General features: G+C 46.8%; 1 protein-coding gene across 1 annotated transcript; it reads left to right on the top strand.

Annotated features, from left to right (window-relative positions):
* The first annotated feature begins 1,439 nt into the window (after positions 1-1,439).
* On the top strand, positions 1,440-19,328 carry LOC143214562 (uncharacterized). Its single transcript, XM_076435776.1, has 13 exons — positions 1,440-1,902; positions 9,676-12,417; positions 12,517-13,056; positions 13,147-14,137; positions 14,276-14,444; positions 14,536-14,737; positions 14,884-15,378; positions 15,535-15,769; positions 15,883-16,051; positions 16,514-16,628; positions 16,806-17,124; positions 17,231-17,441; positions 18,285-19,328. The coding sequence occupies exons 2-13, from the start codon at positions 9,709-9,711 to the stop codon at positions 18,430-18,432; spliced, it is 6,303 nt and encodes a 2,100-aa protein (XP_076291891.1). The 5' UTR covers positions 1,440-1,902; positions 9,676-9,708; the 3' UTR covers positions 18,433-19,328.
* The last annotated feature ends 255 nt before the right edge of the window (positions 19,329-19,583 follow it).

Here is a 19,583-nt window from a genome sequence, read left to right on the forward strand (position 1 = left end):
CGTAGATGGATCGTAAGGCAGGGGGCGGTTGAGTGACATCAAAAGCCACCCTTTCACAAAATTAGGTAACAAATGGTAATTCGTAGACCCAAAATTATGTTTAAAAACTTTAATACAGAATAGACTACATAGCTACTAAGATTGTCAATTACTCTTTCTCTTTCAAAGAGGTCTAAAATTGTGTAGGGGGGCATAAAGTAGTGCAGCACAAGAAGAGTACATAGTAAAACGACACGATGACTCATTCCTGCAGACTGCACCACTTCCTATAAACATGACAACAGAAATTTCCAATAATAGCTTGAGTGTAAGGCAGTCTAGCAGAAGAGTACGTACTAAAAACAACATGAAGAGTAATTCCACAAGCCTCAGCCATCGCACGCTAATTAAAAGCGTCAAGCAGACAAAGATAACCATAGAAAACAAATAGTAATTTAACGAATGGTTTCAGAAATGTTTAAATACAAATTCGACGTCTGCAAATTGGAAGCCTACAGCAGTCTAACAACAGGGTACATAATAGAAGAACACGAGAACTCATTCCTCTACCACGAATTCCTCTACCAAGACAATTTCAAATATTGAAGTAGACGAAAAAGACCACAGAAAATGTCGAATACTAGCTCGCCATAGTGCTGCAGATTCATGTACTGAACATTCAACGAAGGCCAGAGCAATCTAGCAGGAGAGTACCTACCGAACCAACACGACGCCTCAATCATCCACTACATTCGAATTCCTACGACTCCTAGAAGCTTTAGATATTGCACACGGTTTCAAACGTTAAAGTAGACGTAGAAGACCACAGAAAATGTCGAATACTAGCTCGCCATAGTGCAGCAGATTCATGTACTAAACATTCAACGAAGGCCAGAGCAATCTAGCAGGAAGTACCTACCGAAATAACACGTCGGCCGAATCCTAGAAGCTTCGGATATTGGACACGGTTTAAAATGTTGAAGTAGACGAGGAAGATCAAAGAAAATGTGCAATGCCAGCTTGCCATAGAGCTGCAGAATCATAGACTAAAAATTCAATGAAGGCCAAGCAGTCTAGCAGGAGAGTACCTAGCGAACCAACACATCGCCTCAATCCTCCGCTACATACAAATTGCTACAGCCACCAGAAGCTACGGATATCGGACACGGTTTAAAATGTTGAAGTAGACGTAGAAGACCACGAAAAATTCCCGATGATAGTTCGACAAAGGGCTCGGTAATTTCGTAGGAAGAAATCGATCCCGAAATGTAGGCGCGCGCGTATCGTCGCGTTTTCAGGCCGTCGCTAGCTGGAGGGTGAGTGCTCGATGGTGGGGGGTTCGAGGCAGGGGCGTCGGGGACGTCGGTGGGCGTCCAAGTTGTACGCGCATGTTTCTTCTCCGCGAGGCGGATGGATCGATGCTGGAAATAGCTCGAGCCGCAGGAGAGTACGAGGTGAGTCGGCTTCGCTTTCGGCAGGGCCTTCGCGGCTCTCTACGCCCGGTAGTTTCCGTGTTTTCCAGGCCAGGAGAGAACGGTCCTCTCTCACCTGGGGACCAAACTCTGCCCGACTTCCGGAAGTTCGATTCCGGTCGCGTCGGTTTTCCCTAACCCCTAGAATCCTCTTGAGAGTGAGAGAGAACGAACGAACGAACGAACGAACGAACGAGCTTCAGAACGAGTGAGTGGGAGAGAGAGAGAGAGAGAAGAAGAAGAGAGTCACTGTCGTCCCTCGGTCTCTACCATTCTTCTACTTGTTCTTCTTTTCGGTGTGACCCTTCCCCGCAACTCCCCAAAAAAGTGTGTGCCATCATCGTCCTTGGGCCTCGCTGAAGAGAGAGAGAGTCTCAACAGAGTGGAGTCTCGATCGGGATGACTCGAAAAAAATGTGCGTCGTACCGATGTGGCTGACGAGGCTGGAATCGTAAGTACAGTTATCCGACGACGATTACGCGAGCCTGTTACAAAGATATCAACCCCCGTTTGTGCAAGTCGCACGGGCTTCTTTCCCGGAATGCAACGGCGAACCACGGTCTAGCCTAGAGGCCTACGACACCTACGCTTCTACCACCAGCGATTGATCCGCTCCAGATACAGGAGAGTCGACTCGGCCGCGTGTCGATCCGCCACCCTAATTCCGCACGCTTCGATCCGACTCCAGAACATGATTCCGGTTGCCTAACTTTCTCGAGAGAGAATCGCCGAATTCGAGGGTGATTCGGTTCACGGTCGGTCTTCCGCGATTTTCCTGGTCGATTGCTACCCCGGAGGGTTGATCTGACCCTAGCCGACTCTCGGGGTCTTCGCCGACCCAGTCATGGGTACAGACCCTCGCTACGTTGGATTGTGTAACATCTCTCGACCTAGTCTTCAGGGTTTTAGTCTCTTTGAGGAGATCCTTGGGGATTGGGGTGAAGGAATTCTGTTGCTGGGCTCTTCGAGAGGCTTTGTAAGAGGTCTTAGAGCGAGCTAAACAGTCTATGGTGGTCTGGTTTTATTGAAGATGGTTGTTCATGTTTGGAAGTGGATGAAGAAATTATTACTAGTTTTCGAGGTTATAGGTACGAGGTTAAATGTTCTAGTTCATCCAAATGATGAAATTTGTTATCTTAACCTAGTTTTTCAAGGAGGAAATCACACTGGTCTTTGTCTCTTGGAGGATGCTCTATATTTGAGGAAAGGATAAGATAAAGATTCATAGTCTGTTTTCTAGGAGATTGTAGACTTCGAGCAACTCTTTTTGAAAATTCTTGCTAGTTCCTTTTCTCAGCTTTCCCCGACTAGGAGACGTTGAACCTCCAGTTTATAGAGCCTAGGGGTTCTTTAAATGATTTGAAGATGTGTTCACAATTTAAAAAAGGGTAATCAGGACTAGGAGACCTCCCCAATTTCTAGAGTCCCAATCTTCTGTGACCAGAAAATCATTGCTGACTTCTTTTAGAGCCCAGATACTTTGAATCCTCTAGGATCTAAACGTTCCCTGACAAAAATTGCCATCCCCTTTTCTCGGAACTAGATGCCTTTGAACCCCGACGTCGCAGGACCTAAATGTTCTCCAACAGTGTTGCAATCACGAGGTCCCATTAATAATGGCGAAATCTCATGCAATCTCTCCTGAACCGCGTTGACAAATAGGCTACCGAGAAAAACTGTAAGTTAGTCCGACTGCGGCTTCGTGAACATAGCTGACGCAGCGATGATCGTTGCTAAGACGATAATGAAGCTGCCCATTGAGGACTAGACTGAGCTTGGTCGATACTGTCCGTTTTCTTTTTTGCTCTTGGTCGCCAACGCGTAGCTGGTTCTCTCGTCTTTCCTATCATCATCGTCTCTTTCCGCGTCGATTTTCAAAGGGACTCACGGTTTCAGGTCGCGACCAGGGAATTTCTCGCGGTAACTAGAGCGGAATCGCGACGCTGCTGGACGGGTCTTCAATCGCAAAGGTTGTGACAGGTGAGAAGCTTCAGCTCGAGCATCACCGGAGCACCGGTATTACGCGTGCGCCTTCGCCGGAAGTCCGCTGGAACAACTGTACCAGATATCAGAGACCGATATTCTCCTGGAAAGTTTCTCTCAATTACATCAGATATTCCAGTCCGGCCCGAGATCCCGTGCTTTGCGAAGCTTTCCTCCTCGAGACCGATCGTCGATGACTTGTCGTCCTACAGGAATCGCGATGGCGACCCGGTGCCTCGGGTACAGGTGGTTTTTACAATTTTTTACAAGCTGAAAAAATTGTTTGTGATCTTTGTGCTTCGTCTGGCTTTGTCCGTTGTTCTAGAGGAATCACAAGCTTTTGGACATTCGGAAATGGTGTAGACTCTGCACGGGGCCTGGGGCTTTCTAAATATAAGCCCCGCTAACCCATTTTCAACCTCTCCTTGAACTTTTCGGGTACTGGTGATTTTTCCCAATTTTTTTTTTCGGGTTCTGATTGATTTCTAAAATTCGTTTGTGATTTCTGTGCTTCGTCTGCCTTCGTCCGTTGTTCTAGAGGAATCACAAGCTTTTGGACATTCGGAAATGGTGTAGACTCTGCATGGGACCTGGGGCTTTCTAAATATAAGCCCCGCTAACCCATTTTCATCCTCTCCTTAATCTTTTCGTTTACTGGTGTTTTTTTCTAATTTTTTTTTTCGCGGTCTGACTGATTTCAAAAATTCGTTTGTGATTTCTTGCTTCGTCTGGCTCTACCAGTTGATCTAGAGGAGCCACAGGTTTATGGGGTCTCTGTATGCGCTACCCCCGTTTTTACCCTTCATTGAATCCACGACTTCTTTTTTTAATTTTCTTCAAATTCTGAGCGTTTAAAATAATTTTAGGAGCCACAAGCTTGTGGTGACTTTAGAATGGATTCGACTCTGTATGGGGGTTTTCATTTCTGATGGATAAAACGGTTCATTCGTGAGATTCGTGTTTCCCCTGGCTTTATCAGTAATTTTAGAGGAGTCTCAAGCTTATGGGGACTTTCGAGTGATGTAGACTCTGTATGGGGGCTTGGGTGAACTAAATATAAGCCCGTGCCAACTCCATTTTTACCCTCCTTCGGTTCCGCGACCTGGTTACGACCTCTCCTTGAACTTTTCGAACACCGTCTAACGACAACGATTCTTTCGTCGAGCTTCTAAATTTCACTTCACCGCGGCCAGTGGCAGTCGATAGTTTGTGTCATTGTCGGCAGAAGTGGGATAGTGTGTCACTGTCCACGGTTGTGCGTTATGGTTGCTGGGAATTCGAAGCGTGTGCGGGTTAGCGCACTCTAGATTCTTTACACGGAGCAATTACGCGTCACGATTACGTTTGACGGAGCTTTGTGAACGTAGTACCGGGAACTTTCTAATTGCAATTGCTTTTCTAATGTGTCCTGTAGATTTCGCGATCATCAGTACTGAATTAACAATCGCATGTTTTAATAAAACATTGTTTGAATTATATAGGAGTTAATTTTTTATAAGTGAGTCTCTAGAAATCGTTCTTAGGAAATGTACGTCCAGATGTGGGATACAAAGATGGCGGCGGGGATTAGGTCCCAAAACGGACGTCCGAGGCTCGTCTGCTTCAGTTCCTCGATGAATTAACGTTCACCGGGCGCTGATAATTAACTCGTAACAAGTGTCGGTCTCGATTCTCGGTCCGCAGGGTCTCGAACCGTGCCGGTCGATAATCTCTATTCAACTCGGTGACGCGGCACGAGCCAAATTTAATTATCTGGCTGCCGGAGATAAGAATACACCTTATCGCATCGTACCCCCTTATCGATATCTAAACGTCACTTCTTGTTCGACTGTTCCCACCAACCGAGCGCCAAGCCTTTCCTAAATAATCATTTTAGCGAGTTATTGATTTCAAGTTGTCAGGCCTTATAAAAATGACAAGGGCAAATTTATTTGGATTTTTATCGTTCCTGTGGAAAGATTTTTACAACTAGACTTAAAGATTTTTACAACCGGCCGCCAAGGCTCTCCTAAATAATCATTTTAGCGAGTTATTGATTTCAAGTTGTCAGGCCTTATAAAAATGACAAGGGCAAATTTATTTAGATTTTTATCATTCCTATAGAAAGATTTTTACAGCTAGACTGTGGATTTTTAAGTAAAATAAACATTGTCTACATCGATTGTGAGAAACAGAAAGCAAATAAAGTCGTCACTCTTTTTTCAATAATTTTAACACGATGAAAATTCCTAAATTCGTTGAATCTTTCTTATTGTATTTGTAAATGTGTCAAATCCGCTATTTATAACTTTAATAATGTCAACATAAATTCATTTTAGCAGATTTAGTGTTACACAAGCGTTATTTCAGTATCCAAGACGTAGAAGCTTGTTCAGGGAATTGTTACTTCGCAACTCGTTAACCCGTTTACAAATTTCGCGAATTTGTTTTAACAAGTTTCTTGGAATCAGGAGAACCTTCTGGGAGCTCAAGGATTCATTCATCCGTCGATCAATCGACGATTCAATGAGTTTATCTAGAGCCAGGTTTGTCGTGTCAATATGTCAGCCATCGATCTTCGACTAGCTCAATATTTATTCTCCTGGAAGAGCAGGTGACTGGTCTAATAACATTCTTCGGTTTTCTTCAACTTCTCCGCCATTTTTAGCTGCGGGGAGGTTAGGAAGACGCAGATAAGGGATAGCTTGAGCTATGGCGCTCGATACTCTATAAACTTTGCCCTTATAACGCCCTATTTTGCCTTCTCATTTTGTTCGAGGTGTAGCCTGAATTTCTAAATTGTTGTTATCAAAAGATTCGCTAGGATCGGTCGGTGGTACGTTCGGATGCGTCCATTATTTTTTTATTGATTTTTATGGGTCGGTGGAGAATTCAGATCGAGCGTACAGACACGCTCCAATAGAAACATGAACCAAATTCTACTAAAAATTTAATATAAATTCTATAAATGAATAAATAAAACGAATTCCACAATCGAATAAATAAAATCATTTACACGTTTAAATATTTGTTAAACATTATTCTACGTTCTTTATTAGATATTCCAAACGACGGTCGATCATCCTAAAGCTTTTTAAAAACGGTTTCCATGTCATGCAATCGAGTTACCTTCCGCTTCAGCTGCAAATTGGAACATCTTTGCCGATTGGTTAAACGTAATTCCATTTTCTTTATCAACTATTCCAGACGACGTACGATCATCCTAAAGCTGTGTAAAAATGGTTTCCATGTCACGCAATCGAGTAACCTCCCGCTTCATCTTCGCTGATTTGTTATACATAATTCTATGTTCTTTATCAATAGACTGCGGATCTTTATGCATCTATGGGTTCTAAAAATTTTCAAAATATGCTAGAATATAAAATTCCACAGAATTGTGTACGATTTTTATTTATTTCAGATTTATATAAAGGCTACTACCACTGAAAGCAAGATTTTATTTGTTCCCATGTTCTTGAAATTTGCCTGTAAAAACTAGAAATTCCATAAACATCCGCAGTTTAAATGTCGTACGATCATCCTGAAGCTCTGCAAAAATGGTTTCCATGTCATGCAATCGAGTAACCTTCCGCTTCAGCTGTATATTGATACATCTTTGCCGATTGTTCTACCGAAGCAAACAATGGGGAAGTGCATCGAAGCAGGAGCGACGCGAATCTCTGAGTTGCTCAGACAACATTACGTTGTATCAGTGGTCGGACATCTTGTGCTTGATCGCGCGAGCCAAAGGATCGGTTGTCGATCGCGTTTCCGGAGTTCTGGGAAAGAGGGAACGGGAACGCTTCGAGGATTCCTGTTCCGTTATCGATCCGAACACCGGGTTGTTCCCGGTGTGTGCTCTACGTGCAGGTGTAGTCGTTTATATCGGTTTTAGTAGAGCCAAGGGTGGGCTGTGATAGTCGGTGTGAGTTTGTTAACGCGACGGCCACCCTGACCAGCAATCTGGAGCACGTGCACCCCTCCAATTATCGACGGAATTCTGTTTCGTACACGTTGCTCTGGTCGACCGACGATGCCGCTGGTCAATCTCAGACCCCGTAGACTGTCTGTTCGATCCGGTAGCTGATGGTTTTGATAAAAAGGGCTGGCTGGTTCTATGGAAAGGGCTACTGGTCACGAAAGGGCTCGCGATATCTTACAGCGGCCACGAAAAATTTATATGTTCCCCTGCTCTCTTGATCGACTTTCTTATTAGACTGTTATCAGTAGACTGCGGATCTTTATGCAAACTAGAAATTGTCTTCATCAATTGCAAGACACAGAAGTCATATAAAACTTTCTTTCTATTTTCAACAATTTTAATAAATGGAGAACCACGTATGGGCGTCTTTAAATCGTTTTATTGTTTTTACTGTTTTAAATTGCATCCACCGATTTTTGTCATAAATGCATAAAATCCGCAGTCTAGTTATCAGCTTGTGGATAATTGTTTAAATACAGCAATGCGTATTCAGATGTCAGCAGTTTCTATGAAAAGGAGATTCGAGTCAGCTCTTCGAGATGACACAACATTTTAAAGTCGCCTATGAAAAATTCAGAATCGTAATTTGTTGTATCTCATTAAAACGAAGAAACAAATTTTTATCTGTTTCTAGTACCTCGCGAATTTTTTATAAAGATCCGCAGTCTATTAATTAAACTCTATACTTTGTAGACTCCCGATGATGATCGCTGCAATTGCACAAAAAATGCACGCAAACCAATTACTGAAATCAATCACAGTAATATAGACACGAAGAACATACTTTTTATCTATACGCCGCACACTCCTACAGTCTACCCAAATCCACATTTGCAACTTCGAGACGTCGATACTCCATTAAAAATTAACAATAACTCAATGTAGCGAGTCTTCCGCTGAAAAATTGATCGTTTCAACGTAACCTCGTCAATATGTACGAACTGAAAAATTCACCTAGAACATGAAAACCTATTTCTCAGGTAAAAACTTGTTCGCTGAAAACGCGTCCACCAAGCATCTGCGCAGCAGTTGAACAATTCCCGGTCTCGACGATCCGAGAATAGTCTCGCAGGATATCGAGCGACGTCATCCGACAGGATAGTGTTAATTAAATTCCCCATCGGATGGAGATTAGTCGGGCTGATACGTTAAATATCGCATGGCGTAAGCCTTTAAGCTCCTTATCACGCGGATGGAGGGGACCGAGACCGACGATACATCGAGCTGAACGTTTCTCAGTTGCATCTTGTTCGCCAACGATGTCCGGGAGGCTCGATTGTCTTGGAAAAAGGAGAGGGCGGGTGAAAAACAGGATACAGCACTGGGATCGATCGGGCTGTTCTGGCAGCGATCCCGAGAACAAATTCGTGGCGAGGATTTGTATCGGTACAACACGGAAATCTTGGACAACGAGCAGTTCGTTGCGCCAGGCTGGAAGAACGCTTCTTCGGAGAGCTGTGGCTCCTTCAGCTTCTAGTTCTGTAGCTCCTTGTTCGGATCGATTGAACGTTTCGTCGACGTTGGCTGAGGTCTCGAGTCTGGAAACGTGAAGACTCGTCTCGCTCGCTCGCATCTCGGCGTGCACGCGTCGAAAAAACACCGGCCCAATTATAGCACGCCGAAGTGTAACCGGCTCTAAATAAAGATCGGCAGTGTGCAACAAGTATTCGAGGATTCTCGGCGTGGGAGTTGGCCTTCAGCGAGCCGCACGTTTCGCACGCACCGGGTCCAAGCGGAACCTGCCTGTCTAATCACCCTAATCACGTAGAAATCCCACGATTGTGTCCCCTGGGCTGTGGTATCTAGACATCGTGTAGTGTCGCGTCGAGCTGGTCGAGAGTTTCGGTATGTGCGAAATTGGTTAGCGGGAGCGTCAAGATGGCGTACGCGCCATCTTCTTGTAGAAATATGCGTATTCATGAAACACGAGTAACTGAACTGTCGACCAGCTTTGAACACGACTAATAGAACCTAGTAGGTATCATGAGCACCCACACAGAATCAGCACGAGTGGATCAAGTATGGTAGTTAATAGTTTATACGTCTAACTAACTTTGAAAATCGTACTGTAGAATTCGACTGTTAGATAAAATATGGTTTTCCCAGTTGAAATCCAAAAGATTGTTCAGGTTGAACAGTCGACTTTTGTTAACAAAATCAGTCTCGTCTATTTATTAATTATTCTAGTCACAAGTTGTGTCATGTCCCGAAGTTTGCACACGTATCGAGTACGTTCTCTTCTCGAGGATGTTGCTAACTTTTGTGATTCGTTGTTCGCAGAGGCCTCGTGCGACCCACTGTAGCTGTTAGAGGATGCACAAGCTAGCCAAGGGCCTGAAGAAGAAGAAAAAGCAGAAGAAGGGCAAGAAGGGCGCCGAGGAAGAAGAGTTCGACCCGGAGGAGCTCGAGCGTTATAGACGCGAGCGGGCGGAGGCCCAGCAGAAGGCCGAGGAATCCGGCGAGCAGGCCAGCAACGCCGGCTCCGACGAGTGGAAAAAATTCCAGGCATTAACCGCCGGGGTCGATTCGATCCTCAAAAAGACCCAGGGCGATCTCGACCGCATCAAGTCCACCTCGTTCTTCCAGCGGAAGCCGCCGCTAGAGGACGACAAGAGGAAGAAGAAAAAAGAAGGAGAGGAAGACGAAGACAGTCAAGAAGAGTCGAGCAAGAAGGGTTCGAAACGGTGGGTTGGTTTCGACGAGGAAGGGAACCCTATCGAAGGTGAACCACCAGATTTCGAGGGCAAGCTCAAGGGTAAAGAGGAGAAGCCTCTGGTGAGCGAGGACGGGTTCGTCGAAATCCCGGAGGACAACGATGAGCAGGAGGACTCCGTCGACGAGGACATCTTCGATACCACTTATGTGGACGTTCTCCAGAACATCGACGTAAAATTAGCCTACATCCCGGACAGTCCTACCGAGGAGGAGACTGGCGACGATCCTTTCGACACTACCAGCGCTGACAAGGTTCTCAAAACAGTTGACAAAAAAGGTAACAAGCTAGTCAGCCTAGGGAACGCGGTCGAGGTTCTCTCTGGCCGAGTCGATTACGTCAGCTCCTGCAAGATCTCGAGGGGCAGGCGGCCCAGGCTTCAACAGGATCTTCTGTTAGACGACTTTGACGAAGCTGAACTGCCCACAGAGAACGTAGCCGCAGAGCCAGTAGCTACAGCGAAGACCTTACTGGACGATGATAGCGATCTTCCTGACATCCCGGTCGATCTAACCAAGCTTCCTCCAGTTCTACCTAGACCGGCCAGCCCGTCAGTTACTCAAGAAAGTGTACCAGACGTAAAACCGGCCAACGAGCCTCTTGACATCTCAGAGTTCGAGCTCCTCAAAGAGAAGAACATCCTAGAAGAGATACCCGACCTAGACGACGCTGAATTCGACCTTACAACCGCGCCGGAAGAGCCGGCGAAGCTCGAGGAAGCGGACGATCCCTTCGGAACCAAGGAACCGGAGAGCCTAGTCTTCCAGACCGAGATCGTAGAGGCCAGCTTCGAGGCTGCCACCTTCGTCGACGAAGAGGATCCATTTGACACCACCTTCGCTGAAAATATCCTGCCGGGTAAAACTGAGCTGAAGTTCATCGAAAAAGAACTAGAAGAACTACCAGTCGCGGAGGTGACGATATCCTTGACCGATCCTGCTGGCTTGAACAGGGACTACGAGACTGGACTGTTATCTGACGATCATGCCGCGAAGAATCTCCTGGCGAAGAGGGATCTGCTAGGAGGATCTACCACCGATTTAACTCAGCTAGTCGATCAACCGATTGCTCCCGTTGAGGAGATCTCCTACGTGGACCCGTTCGACACTTCATCTGTCCAGGAACTACCGCCGGGCCAGACTGAGCTGAAGTTCCTCGAGAAGGAGTTGCTGGGAGAACAGGCGAAACCGCCGAGTGTTTTAGAGGACGACGACGACGACGACGACGACTTTGATCCTAGGAAAGAGGAACAGCCGGCTGTGATTTCGAAGGCTCCGCCTAGACCACCGATCCCTGTTGCACCTGTTCAACCGGTTTTTAAAGTTGAGTTTGAAGAGGATCCGAAGGAGGAGTCTACCGGGGTTCAGTTTAGTGGACGAAGAACTTCTAGACCGGAAGTCCTCGAATTAGCGCCCGCGAAAGCGGTAGCATTCGAGTTGCCGACCCCGTCTAAGAGACCAGATCTTCTAGCATCCACTGAAGAAGAGAAGGCTCTCCCCTCGAAGCCGCTTACGCCGTATTATTCGCAGAAGTCGATCGAGGAGTCGTTACCGATCGAGGAGGAGGAGGTCGATGTCGACCCGTTCGACACCAGCTTCGTCGCCAAGGTCGCTCCCGGGAAGACGGAACTGAAGCTGATCGAGTCCGAACTGTTGAAGCAGGAGTCCAAGTTGCCGCACAGCATCAGCGACCACGACTTCAGCCAAAAGGCGCACACCGAGACCAGCAGGAGGCAGAGCGACTTCACGGCCGCCTCTATCAGGCCTGAACACCTTAAGTTCCAGGAGGCGCAGGAGTCTGTGCTGAAGAAGTTCGACGAACCACGGGTGAAGCATCTGCCCAAGAGACAGGAGAGCTTGTTGGACGCTGACGTGGATGTGGATGCGAAGGCTCTAACGCCTACTATTGAATCCAAGATCGAGGAGGAGGAGATCTCGTACGAGGATCCGTTCGACACATCCATCGCTACTAATATTCTGCCCGGTAAGGCTGAGCTGAAGGTCCTAGAGAGCGAGCTGCAGCAGATCAAAGAGGAGCTCCCGGTGAGACCAACCACTGTTAGCCTGACCGCGATCATCGCCACCACGGTCCCGGAGATCGACGATTTTGATCCGCGAGCAGAGGAGAAGAAGGAGGCACAGGACTTCCTGTGTATCGACGATCAAGATACAGGTGCTAAGGTCCTGACTCCTTTGCAGACAGATAACCAAGCATTCGCCGAGGACGTGGACCCATTCGACACCAGTTTCGCGAACATTGGACATGGCAAGACCGAACTGAAGCTGCTAGAATCCGAGCTGATGGACAAATAAGTCTGTTGCCTCAGCTACAGCCTCTTCGCTAACCTTTCTCAAGCGAACACTTTGCTACCCACGCGTTTTGGGTGATTTCTTGAAAGTAGTAGTTGATCGATCATCATCATGGATTCCAAAGGGAGCAACCCGTTCTTGATGGACGATTACGGGGCGGAGGAGGATAGCAGAGCCCAGGCTTCGAACCCGTTTCTTCAGGATTTTGGAGACACGGGAAGCAGCGGGGCTGGAGAGAATCCTTTTCTGAATTTCGGCGCAGAGCAGCCTGCCTACGAGCCAGCTGTCACCGTTGACTCGACGAACCCGTTTGCTTCTTTCGGCGTGGATACGACCGCGCCGACCACCACCGATAATACACCAGCAACCAATATATTCACTAGCCAACCTAGTAATATTTTCGAGGCGACCGAGTCGCCCGAGAACCTCTTCGACGCAGCACCACCCTCCAAGGAGATCTTCGAACAACCCGTGGCCCCGCAGCCGCCTGCTCAGCCTAAAAATGGCAGACCAGCGCCTTCAAGGCCACCACCGCCAAGGCCGGTGCCTCCGGCGCCGCCGAAGCACACCAAGGACCTTATCTTATCTGTCACGGGAGCTATGGATGCCACATCGAACCATCTGTTGGATCGGTTACAGGTTAGATTGAATATTCTTCTTTGAGGGCGTCATTGATTTACTTTACCTTTTTTACGATTGCACATCAATAATTTTATCATTCTTCTTCAGGCAACAAGAACACCAAGTCCAACCTTGATGCACTCTCCATCCCCAACACCAGAACACAGCTTTGCCGATCTTCTGGACGTGGACTCGAATGTCCCAGACTTGATGTCTGACGATGGCAAGCCCACAACCATGGAGGCGCCTCAGAACCAGGACATCTTAGACCTGTTCGAAGCTCCTAACACGGATACCACGACCACCACGATCTTCTCGACTCCGATGACCGCAGGAGACACAACCGGAGTGGTCTCCGGAGTAGCCATGATCACGACCACGGCTCAGGACAACCCGTTCGCCAACATGGCGGATCAGGAAGGGTCCACAGCTCCTGCGGAGGACGCTTTCGCAGGGGACTACGCTGAAACAGCGTCTATCACCAGCGAGAAGAGGCCGTCTATCGTTTCCACGACTGGCGTGGTTGGCAGCGATGTTGAGGACAGGGGTGGCATAAGTTTGGACTTCTCAGCAGACTCTCCAGCTGTCCCAGAACCTCAGCCGACCATCTCGGCTGCTGAACTGTTTTCGACAGTTACCGATCAGCTGGCAACAGCCACGGCAGAGTCTACGTTCTTCTCTGTCACTGACACTACCACCACAGCGCCGTTCGGCATGGCTGACAGCACCTGCAGCTCACCTTTTGCTACCTCTGCGCCCATGCCTTCGCCGACGCAACCTCTTTTCGCTGAGACCACCGCACCCTCAGGACCCTTCGCTTCGGATCTCCTTGGCGATTTTGGCGAACCCAGCAAAGATGCCACTCCCGCAGCTGTTGCCAGTCCACTTCCGGCTTCAGAGTTCCCCGCAAGCGAGCCTTACAGACCCGAAGAGCAACTGGATTCCTTCGCTGCAACCACCAAGGCTCTCGATAGCACTGGCGACGCGTTTGACATCTTTGCATCTAAGTTTGATAAGGCTGCCGAGCCTGATTCCAATGCTGATCCGTTCATGGACGCTTTTGGCGGGGGACCGACTGCTATGGACACCTCCAGCGATGGTGAGCTGGTTTTCCATTATAAATTATTTTCCAAAAATTTACAAGCAATGTTTCGAATTTTTGTAGCATTTTTTCATATTTTTAATTGGTTTATGTCCTTTATTGGCGTTTTATGAAGAATGTACATTTTTGCTTTAGTATGGGGCGACTCTTCAGCAACCGGATCAGAAACAGCAGTGTCCGGTTTCGGGGAGCCTGCAGGGTTCGATTCGTTCCTCAGCATGACTGCGCCACCTCAAGAAGCGAAGATGAAGAGGTCCGAGTCTGCGGAGTCTGACGAGGGGCCGGATTTCAGCGTCTTCATCAAGTGAATATCCACGATTTCAAATTTTAACAGCTTCTAGCAGGTGATTTAAACAACGCAGAATATCACGAGGATGATTATTGTGTTTATACAGACCTAAAAAGGGAGACGATGTCGTCGAAGGCGAGGGCGGAGCTGTCCCAGTGTTAGCTCCACCCCCTAAGAGTCCTCAGAACTCTGCCTATGCTGATTCTTCGCCTAGATTCAACCCCTTCGACAAGTCTGGCTTCGGTCAGGAGGCTGTCATTCCTCCGGAAGCTGTACCCACAGCTGAAATGACCAGGAGTGACTCCCAGGTACACATAATTATTGCAAATAAATACTGTTTTCATCCAACCATTTCGTAAGAACAACATTTGGGTAGACAAAACGTTATTCCACGTTTGACCGTCTTCTCTCAACTCTCCATAGCGAAGCCCCATACTGAAAAGTAAACTTTCAGGAAACTCCACCCACGCCCTTGTTCGACGAAGACGTCAGTCAACCCTTGGAGGACTTCCCCAGGGTAACATATACTGGGGACGGTTGGGAGATGCAGCTGAGACAACCGAACAAGAAGAAGATCACCGGGCAGCGTTTCTGGAAGAAGATCTTCTTGAAACTCGTCTACCAAGCCGACAATCCGGTTCTCCAATTGTTCAACAACAAGGACGAGAAAGACCCCTTCCAGGAGCTGCCGCTGCTACCTTGTTATTCGGTCTCTGATATCGGAGCGCAGCAGTTTGATCAGTATGGTAAGATCTTCACGGTGAAGCTGCAGTACATCTTCTACAAGGAGCGACCTGGAGTTAGGCCTGGCCAGGTGACGAAAGCTGAGAGATTGACGAACAAGCTCAGCCAGTTTGCTGCTTATGCTATTCAGGGCGACTATCAAGGGGTGAAGGAGTTCGGCAGTGATTTGAAGAAGTTGGGACTTCCTGTTGAACATGCGCCTCAGGTACTTTTCATTTATTTTAAATAGTTGAAGTAAGTGAAGAAAAGAGTTGGAACGTTTTGTGATTTTTAATTAATTTATTGGGAGGTTGTGGATTTATTGAAGATTGCTGTTGATTTGGAAATACCAGTTAACTAAGAGGGGATTGTAACGTTGCAGATCTCCCAGCTCTTCAAGCTCGGTTCCCAGAATTATGAGGACATGAAGCTATTCTCCGTCGCGATCGACGAGGCTCTGTTCAGACTGTCTGCTCACAGAGATCGTGCGCTAACTTACAAAATGGAGGAGGTGCAGATCACTGTGGTTGATGAGGTCTACGTTGAGCAGAGCGCTGAGGGTCACGTGGACAAGCAGATCGCACGTGTTCGACTGTTCTTCTTGGGTTTCCTTTCCGGTGAGGGGCTCCATCGAAAACTCTATTAACACTTGATTTAAAAATGATCAGATACAAGATGCGAGTTTTTCTAGAAATTACAGTGTTGAAAAATATTGTTATTATTATTGCAGGGATGCCTGACGTTGAACTGGGAATAAACGACATGTGGAGGCAAGGAAAGGAAGTTGTGGGCAGACACGACATCATTCCAGTGGTGACAGAAGAATGGATTCGATTGGAGAACGTGGAGTTCCACGCCTGTGTACAGCAGGACGAGTACGAGAGATCTAGAATCATAAAGTATGTTTTTTGAGCCGCCCAGGAACTCTTTTAACTAACAGTTACCTTAACACGTTCGCCACCAGCATTTGTTTCGTTGCTTACCTTCCTTGTTCGAAAGTTTTATTAAATGCAACGTACCCAATTATGAAAACAGGTTCGCAAAAGAAAGTCACAGATTCTCTGAAAATTATGCATTCTGCTATGACTTTAAACAACGAAGTGCATAAAATTAATTTGACTGTTTTTAAGTGAACTGTCAGATTATGGATGTCACATATTTGTGACGGTGGTAGCGAACATGTTAAATGTTAGGTTTCGCGGAAAGTACCGTCTTCTTTTCTCGGATTTGAATTTATTGATTCAATCTGTCTAATCTCTGAGAGGGGAGTTAATTTATATTGTAAAAGGACGCTTAAGTTTTCCGTGGAGCCTGCAGTGAGTGAATGTGTCGATCATTAACATTGACTAACCCGTTTGAAGGTTCAAGCCACCCGATGCATGCTATATCGAGCTCATGCGATTCCGCGTGAGACCGCCTAAGAACAGAGAGCTTCCCCTTCAACTTAAAGCCGTAATGTGCGTTACCGGTAACAAGGTAATGGTCCAATTAACATTGCACGAAACCTAGTTGAAAAACCAAGTTTATCCAGAATCCGGAAGTTTATCCAGAATTCGTATTAATCTTGGAGCCTTCAGCTTTCGACGCATGATTCAACTAACGAACCCAGGGGTTCTAATCGATGACAGATAATTGAAGCCATGCGATTATCAGGTGGAGCTGAGGGCCGACATCCTGGTCCCAGGATTCGCCTCCAGGAAGCTGGGCCAAGTGCCCTGCGAGGACGTGATGGTCCGGTTCCCCATTCCCGAGTGCTGGATCTATCTCTTCAGGGTGGAGAAACACTTCAGGTACGGCTCGGTGAAGTCTGCCCATAGAAGAACCGGCAAGATCAAGGGTATAGAACGATTCCTTGGTGCTGTGGACACTCTGGAGCCACAATTGATGGAGGTCACCTCGGGCCAGGCAAAATACGAGCATCAGCATCGCGCTATCGTTTGGAGGATGCCTAGGTTGCCGAAGGAGGGCCAAGGTAACTTCTTGCTTCAACCGCCTATGCATTGTCCGCAACGACATTTAGAACTGCCACAAAATAGAATTTGTTACTTCAACCCTTGTGCATTTAATGTGTTCTTCAGGGGCGTACACGACACATCAACTGGTCTGTCGAATGGCTCTGACTTCCTACGACCAGATACCAGAGAATCTCTCCGAGTACTGTTACGTGGAGTTCACTATGCCGGCTACACAGGTGTCCCACACGACAGCGAGGAGCGTCAGCTTTCAGAACAGCGACAGCGACGCCCCACCTGAGAAATGTGTTAGGAACCTGTCGCGACACGAATACAGGTGAGACAGGAAGATTACAATCCTCAAGAGAGAACTTTTACAACATTGTACCCAACAGCTTGAGTTTCTTTTTGAGATATTAGAAGGATTAGTTTAACAGTTAATTTTTTATTACCACGCTTATATTAGCTTGCCGAGTTGTCGTTGTATGCGTCAAATCTTGTAATCGACTTTTAAATCACTTCCCGAAGAGCTAGAGACTTGAAACTTTAAACATAGCTCAGAACTGGATGACGATGCAATGTTAAAAACAGATTTTAATTACCACACAGATTACGGATTAAATATTAACCATCACACGCGCTGCGCGACGCTCGGTAGTACGTCATTACGTTCAGCGAACCCCACTCCACGCGCCAGCGTTCCCTACTCCACTCCGACTCATCTCCACTCCACTGACCCACTTCGCAACGAAGGAGCTCAGTCAGTGTGGTGTTCCGTTCATTCAGTTCCATTTTGGACAATTTCGGACTCCAAGAGACGTCGCCTCTCGGAGTCATCCCCCCATTCTATCTCGCGTATTTCTTGCGTTCCATGGAAAAAGACTAAAAAGTAGAAAATAAAAAAATATATAAAGAAAACTTTTTAAAAACCACGCTTATATTAAAATGTGCTAAAAAGGAGAAAATAATTTTTTTAGGCATTAGTGACTATAAATAAAAGCGTGGAGCGCCCACGAAGATTACGTCAATATAATTTAGCGCTCCACGCTTTTATTTATAGTCACTAATGCCTAAAAAAATTATTTTCTCCTTTTCAGTGCATTTTAATATAAGCGTGGTTTTTAAAAAGTTCTTTTTTATTCATTGTTAATGATCGCAACATTTGGATAATTTTGTTTAGGGTCGAGATCGAGCACACGCAAGGCGAAGGGCCAGGCGCGTACGTGTCGGCAACGATCGCGAAGAAGATACCGGAGACAACGCCGGAAGTCCCAAGCGAAGTACCGGAAGCTCCGCAGGATTCCGATTTCGATTCCGACTCGGAGTAAACGTGATTCGTGCCAGGTAACATTCCAGATGTGACGAACCAATTAATTCGGCGTTGAAACGGGGACGAACATAGAGAAAACGATGCCTGTGACTCGACGCGCGGCGAGCGGTTCTCCCGTGGCGCAAATCCAAAAAAGTTTCGGACACGGAACCAGTGAAAACGATCGTCGAGCATCGAACGCGCATCAGTATTATCCAATTACGGCGTCTCGATCGTCTCGAACCACGTGGAACTCACCTCGCCGCGTGTTTCCGATTAAGCCGCGTTCCCACTCGATCGAAACCGGTTCTGATGTTCTGAGATCGGTCCAGGGCGGGTCTGCGTAGTGTAAGAATCGTTAGGAATCATTTATCGAACGACAATATTACATCTGCTCAAATTAGAAACCGTGCTCCGCCGTGCATAAAATCGCTGCAACATCCACTGCAGTTTGTCCGCAGAATGGCTGCAGAAATAAATATTCGCGTTCATCGATCGAATCCGCAGTCTGATAACAGTTAACAAACCAGCCACAACGAACGACCGCTTCATCCAAGAATCCATTTCCGGTTAAATATCGAAGATGCGGCGGAGCACCTATGATTATGCTAATGAACAGGCGGACCTTTAATCATACAATAATTATCGTGTATAGCGACGGATGTTGACTGAGGCCGAATAAAATTGTCGAAGGAACGGGATCGACACCGATCCGATGTTTTGATCGCAGTGTGGACCCGGCTGAATGCGTAGCAGTTAACGAAAAAATGTACGTACGAAACAATGTAATTTGTAAGGGAGGACAATACCGATTTTACGTTCAGTTTAGCTTGCTAAGTAGTAATCACGGACTCGCGGCGAAAAAGGCTTTGCCGACGCTGTTCGTCAAAGAGCGAATCGAGAGAGAGAAAGAGAGAGAGAGAGAGAGAGATCTAGAGACGTGAATCGATCGTGAATCGATCGCCACCTGTTAACTAGTCGTTCAGGAGTTTCTTTCTATTTTTCTCGGTTCTTTCGTCTTCGGACAGAACGCGGAACACGTTGCTCCCAGCCGATCGAGGCAACTATACACACGTACACGAATACATAAACACACGAGCACGTCGATCAGAGGACAATAGTTGTTAATTAAGAGTAAATCGTTGCAATTCGGAGGATCGTGCGCGCATA

Source organism: Lasioglossum baleicum, chromosome 12 (assembly GCF_051020765.1).
Source record: "Lasioglossum baleicum chromosome 12, iyLasBale1, whole genome shotgun sequence".
NCBI lineage: Eukaryota > Metazoa > Arthropoda > Insecta > Hymenoptera > Halictidae > Lasioglossum > Lasioglossum baleicum.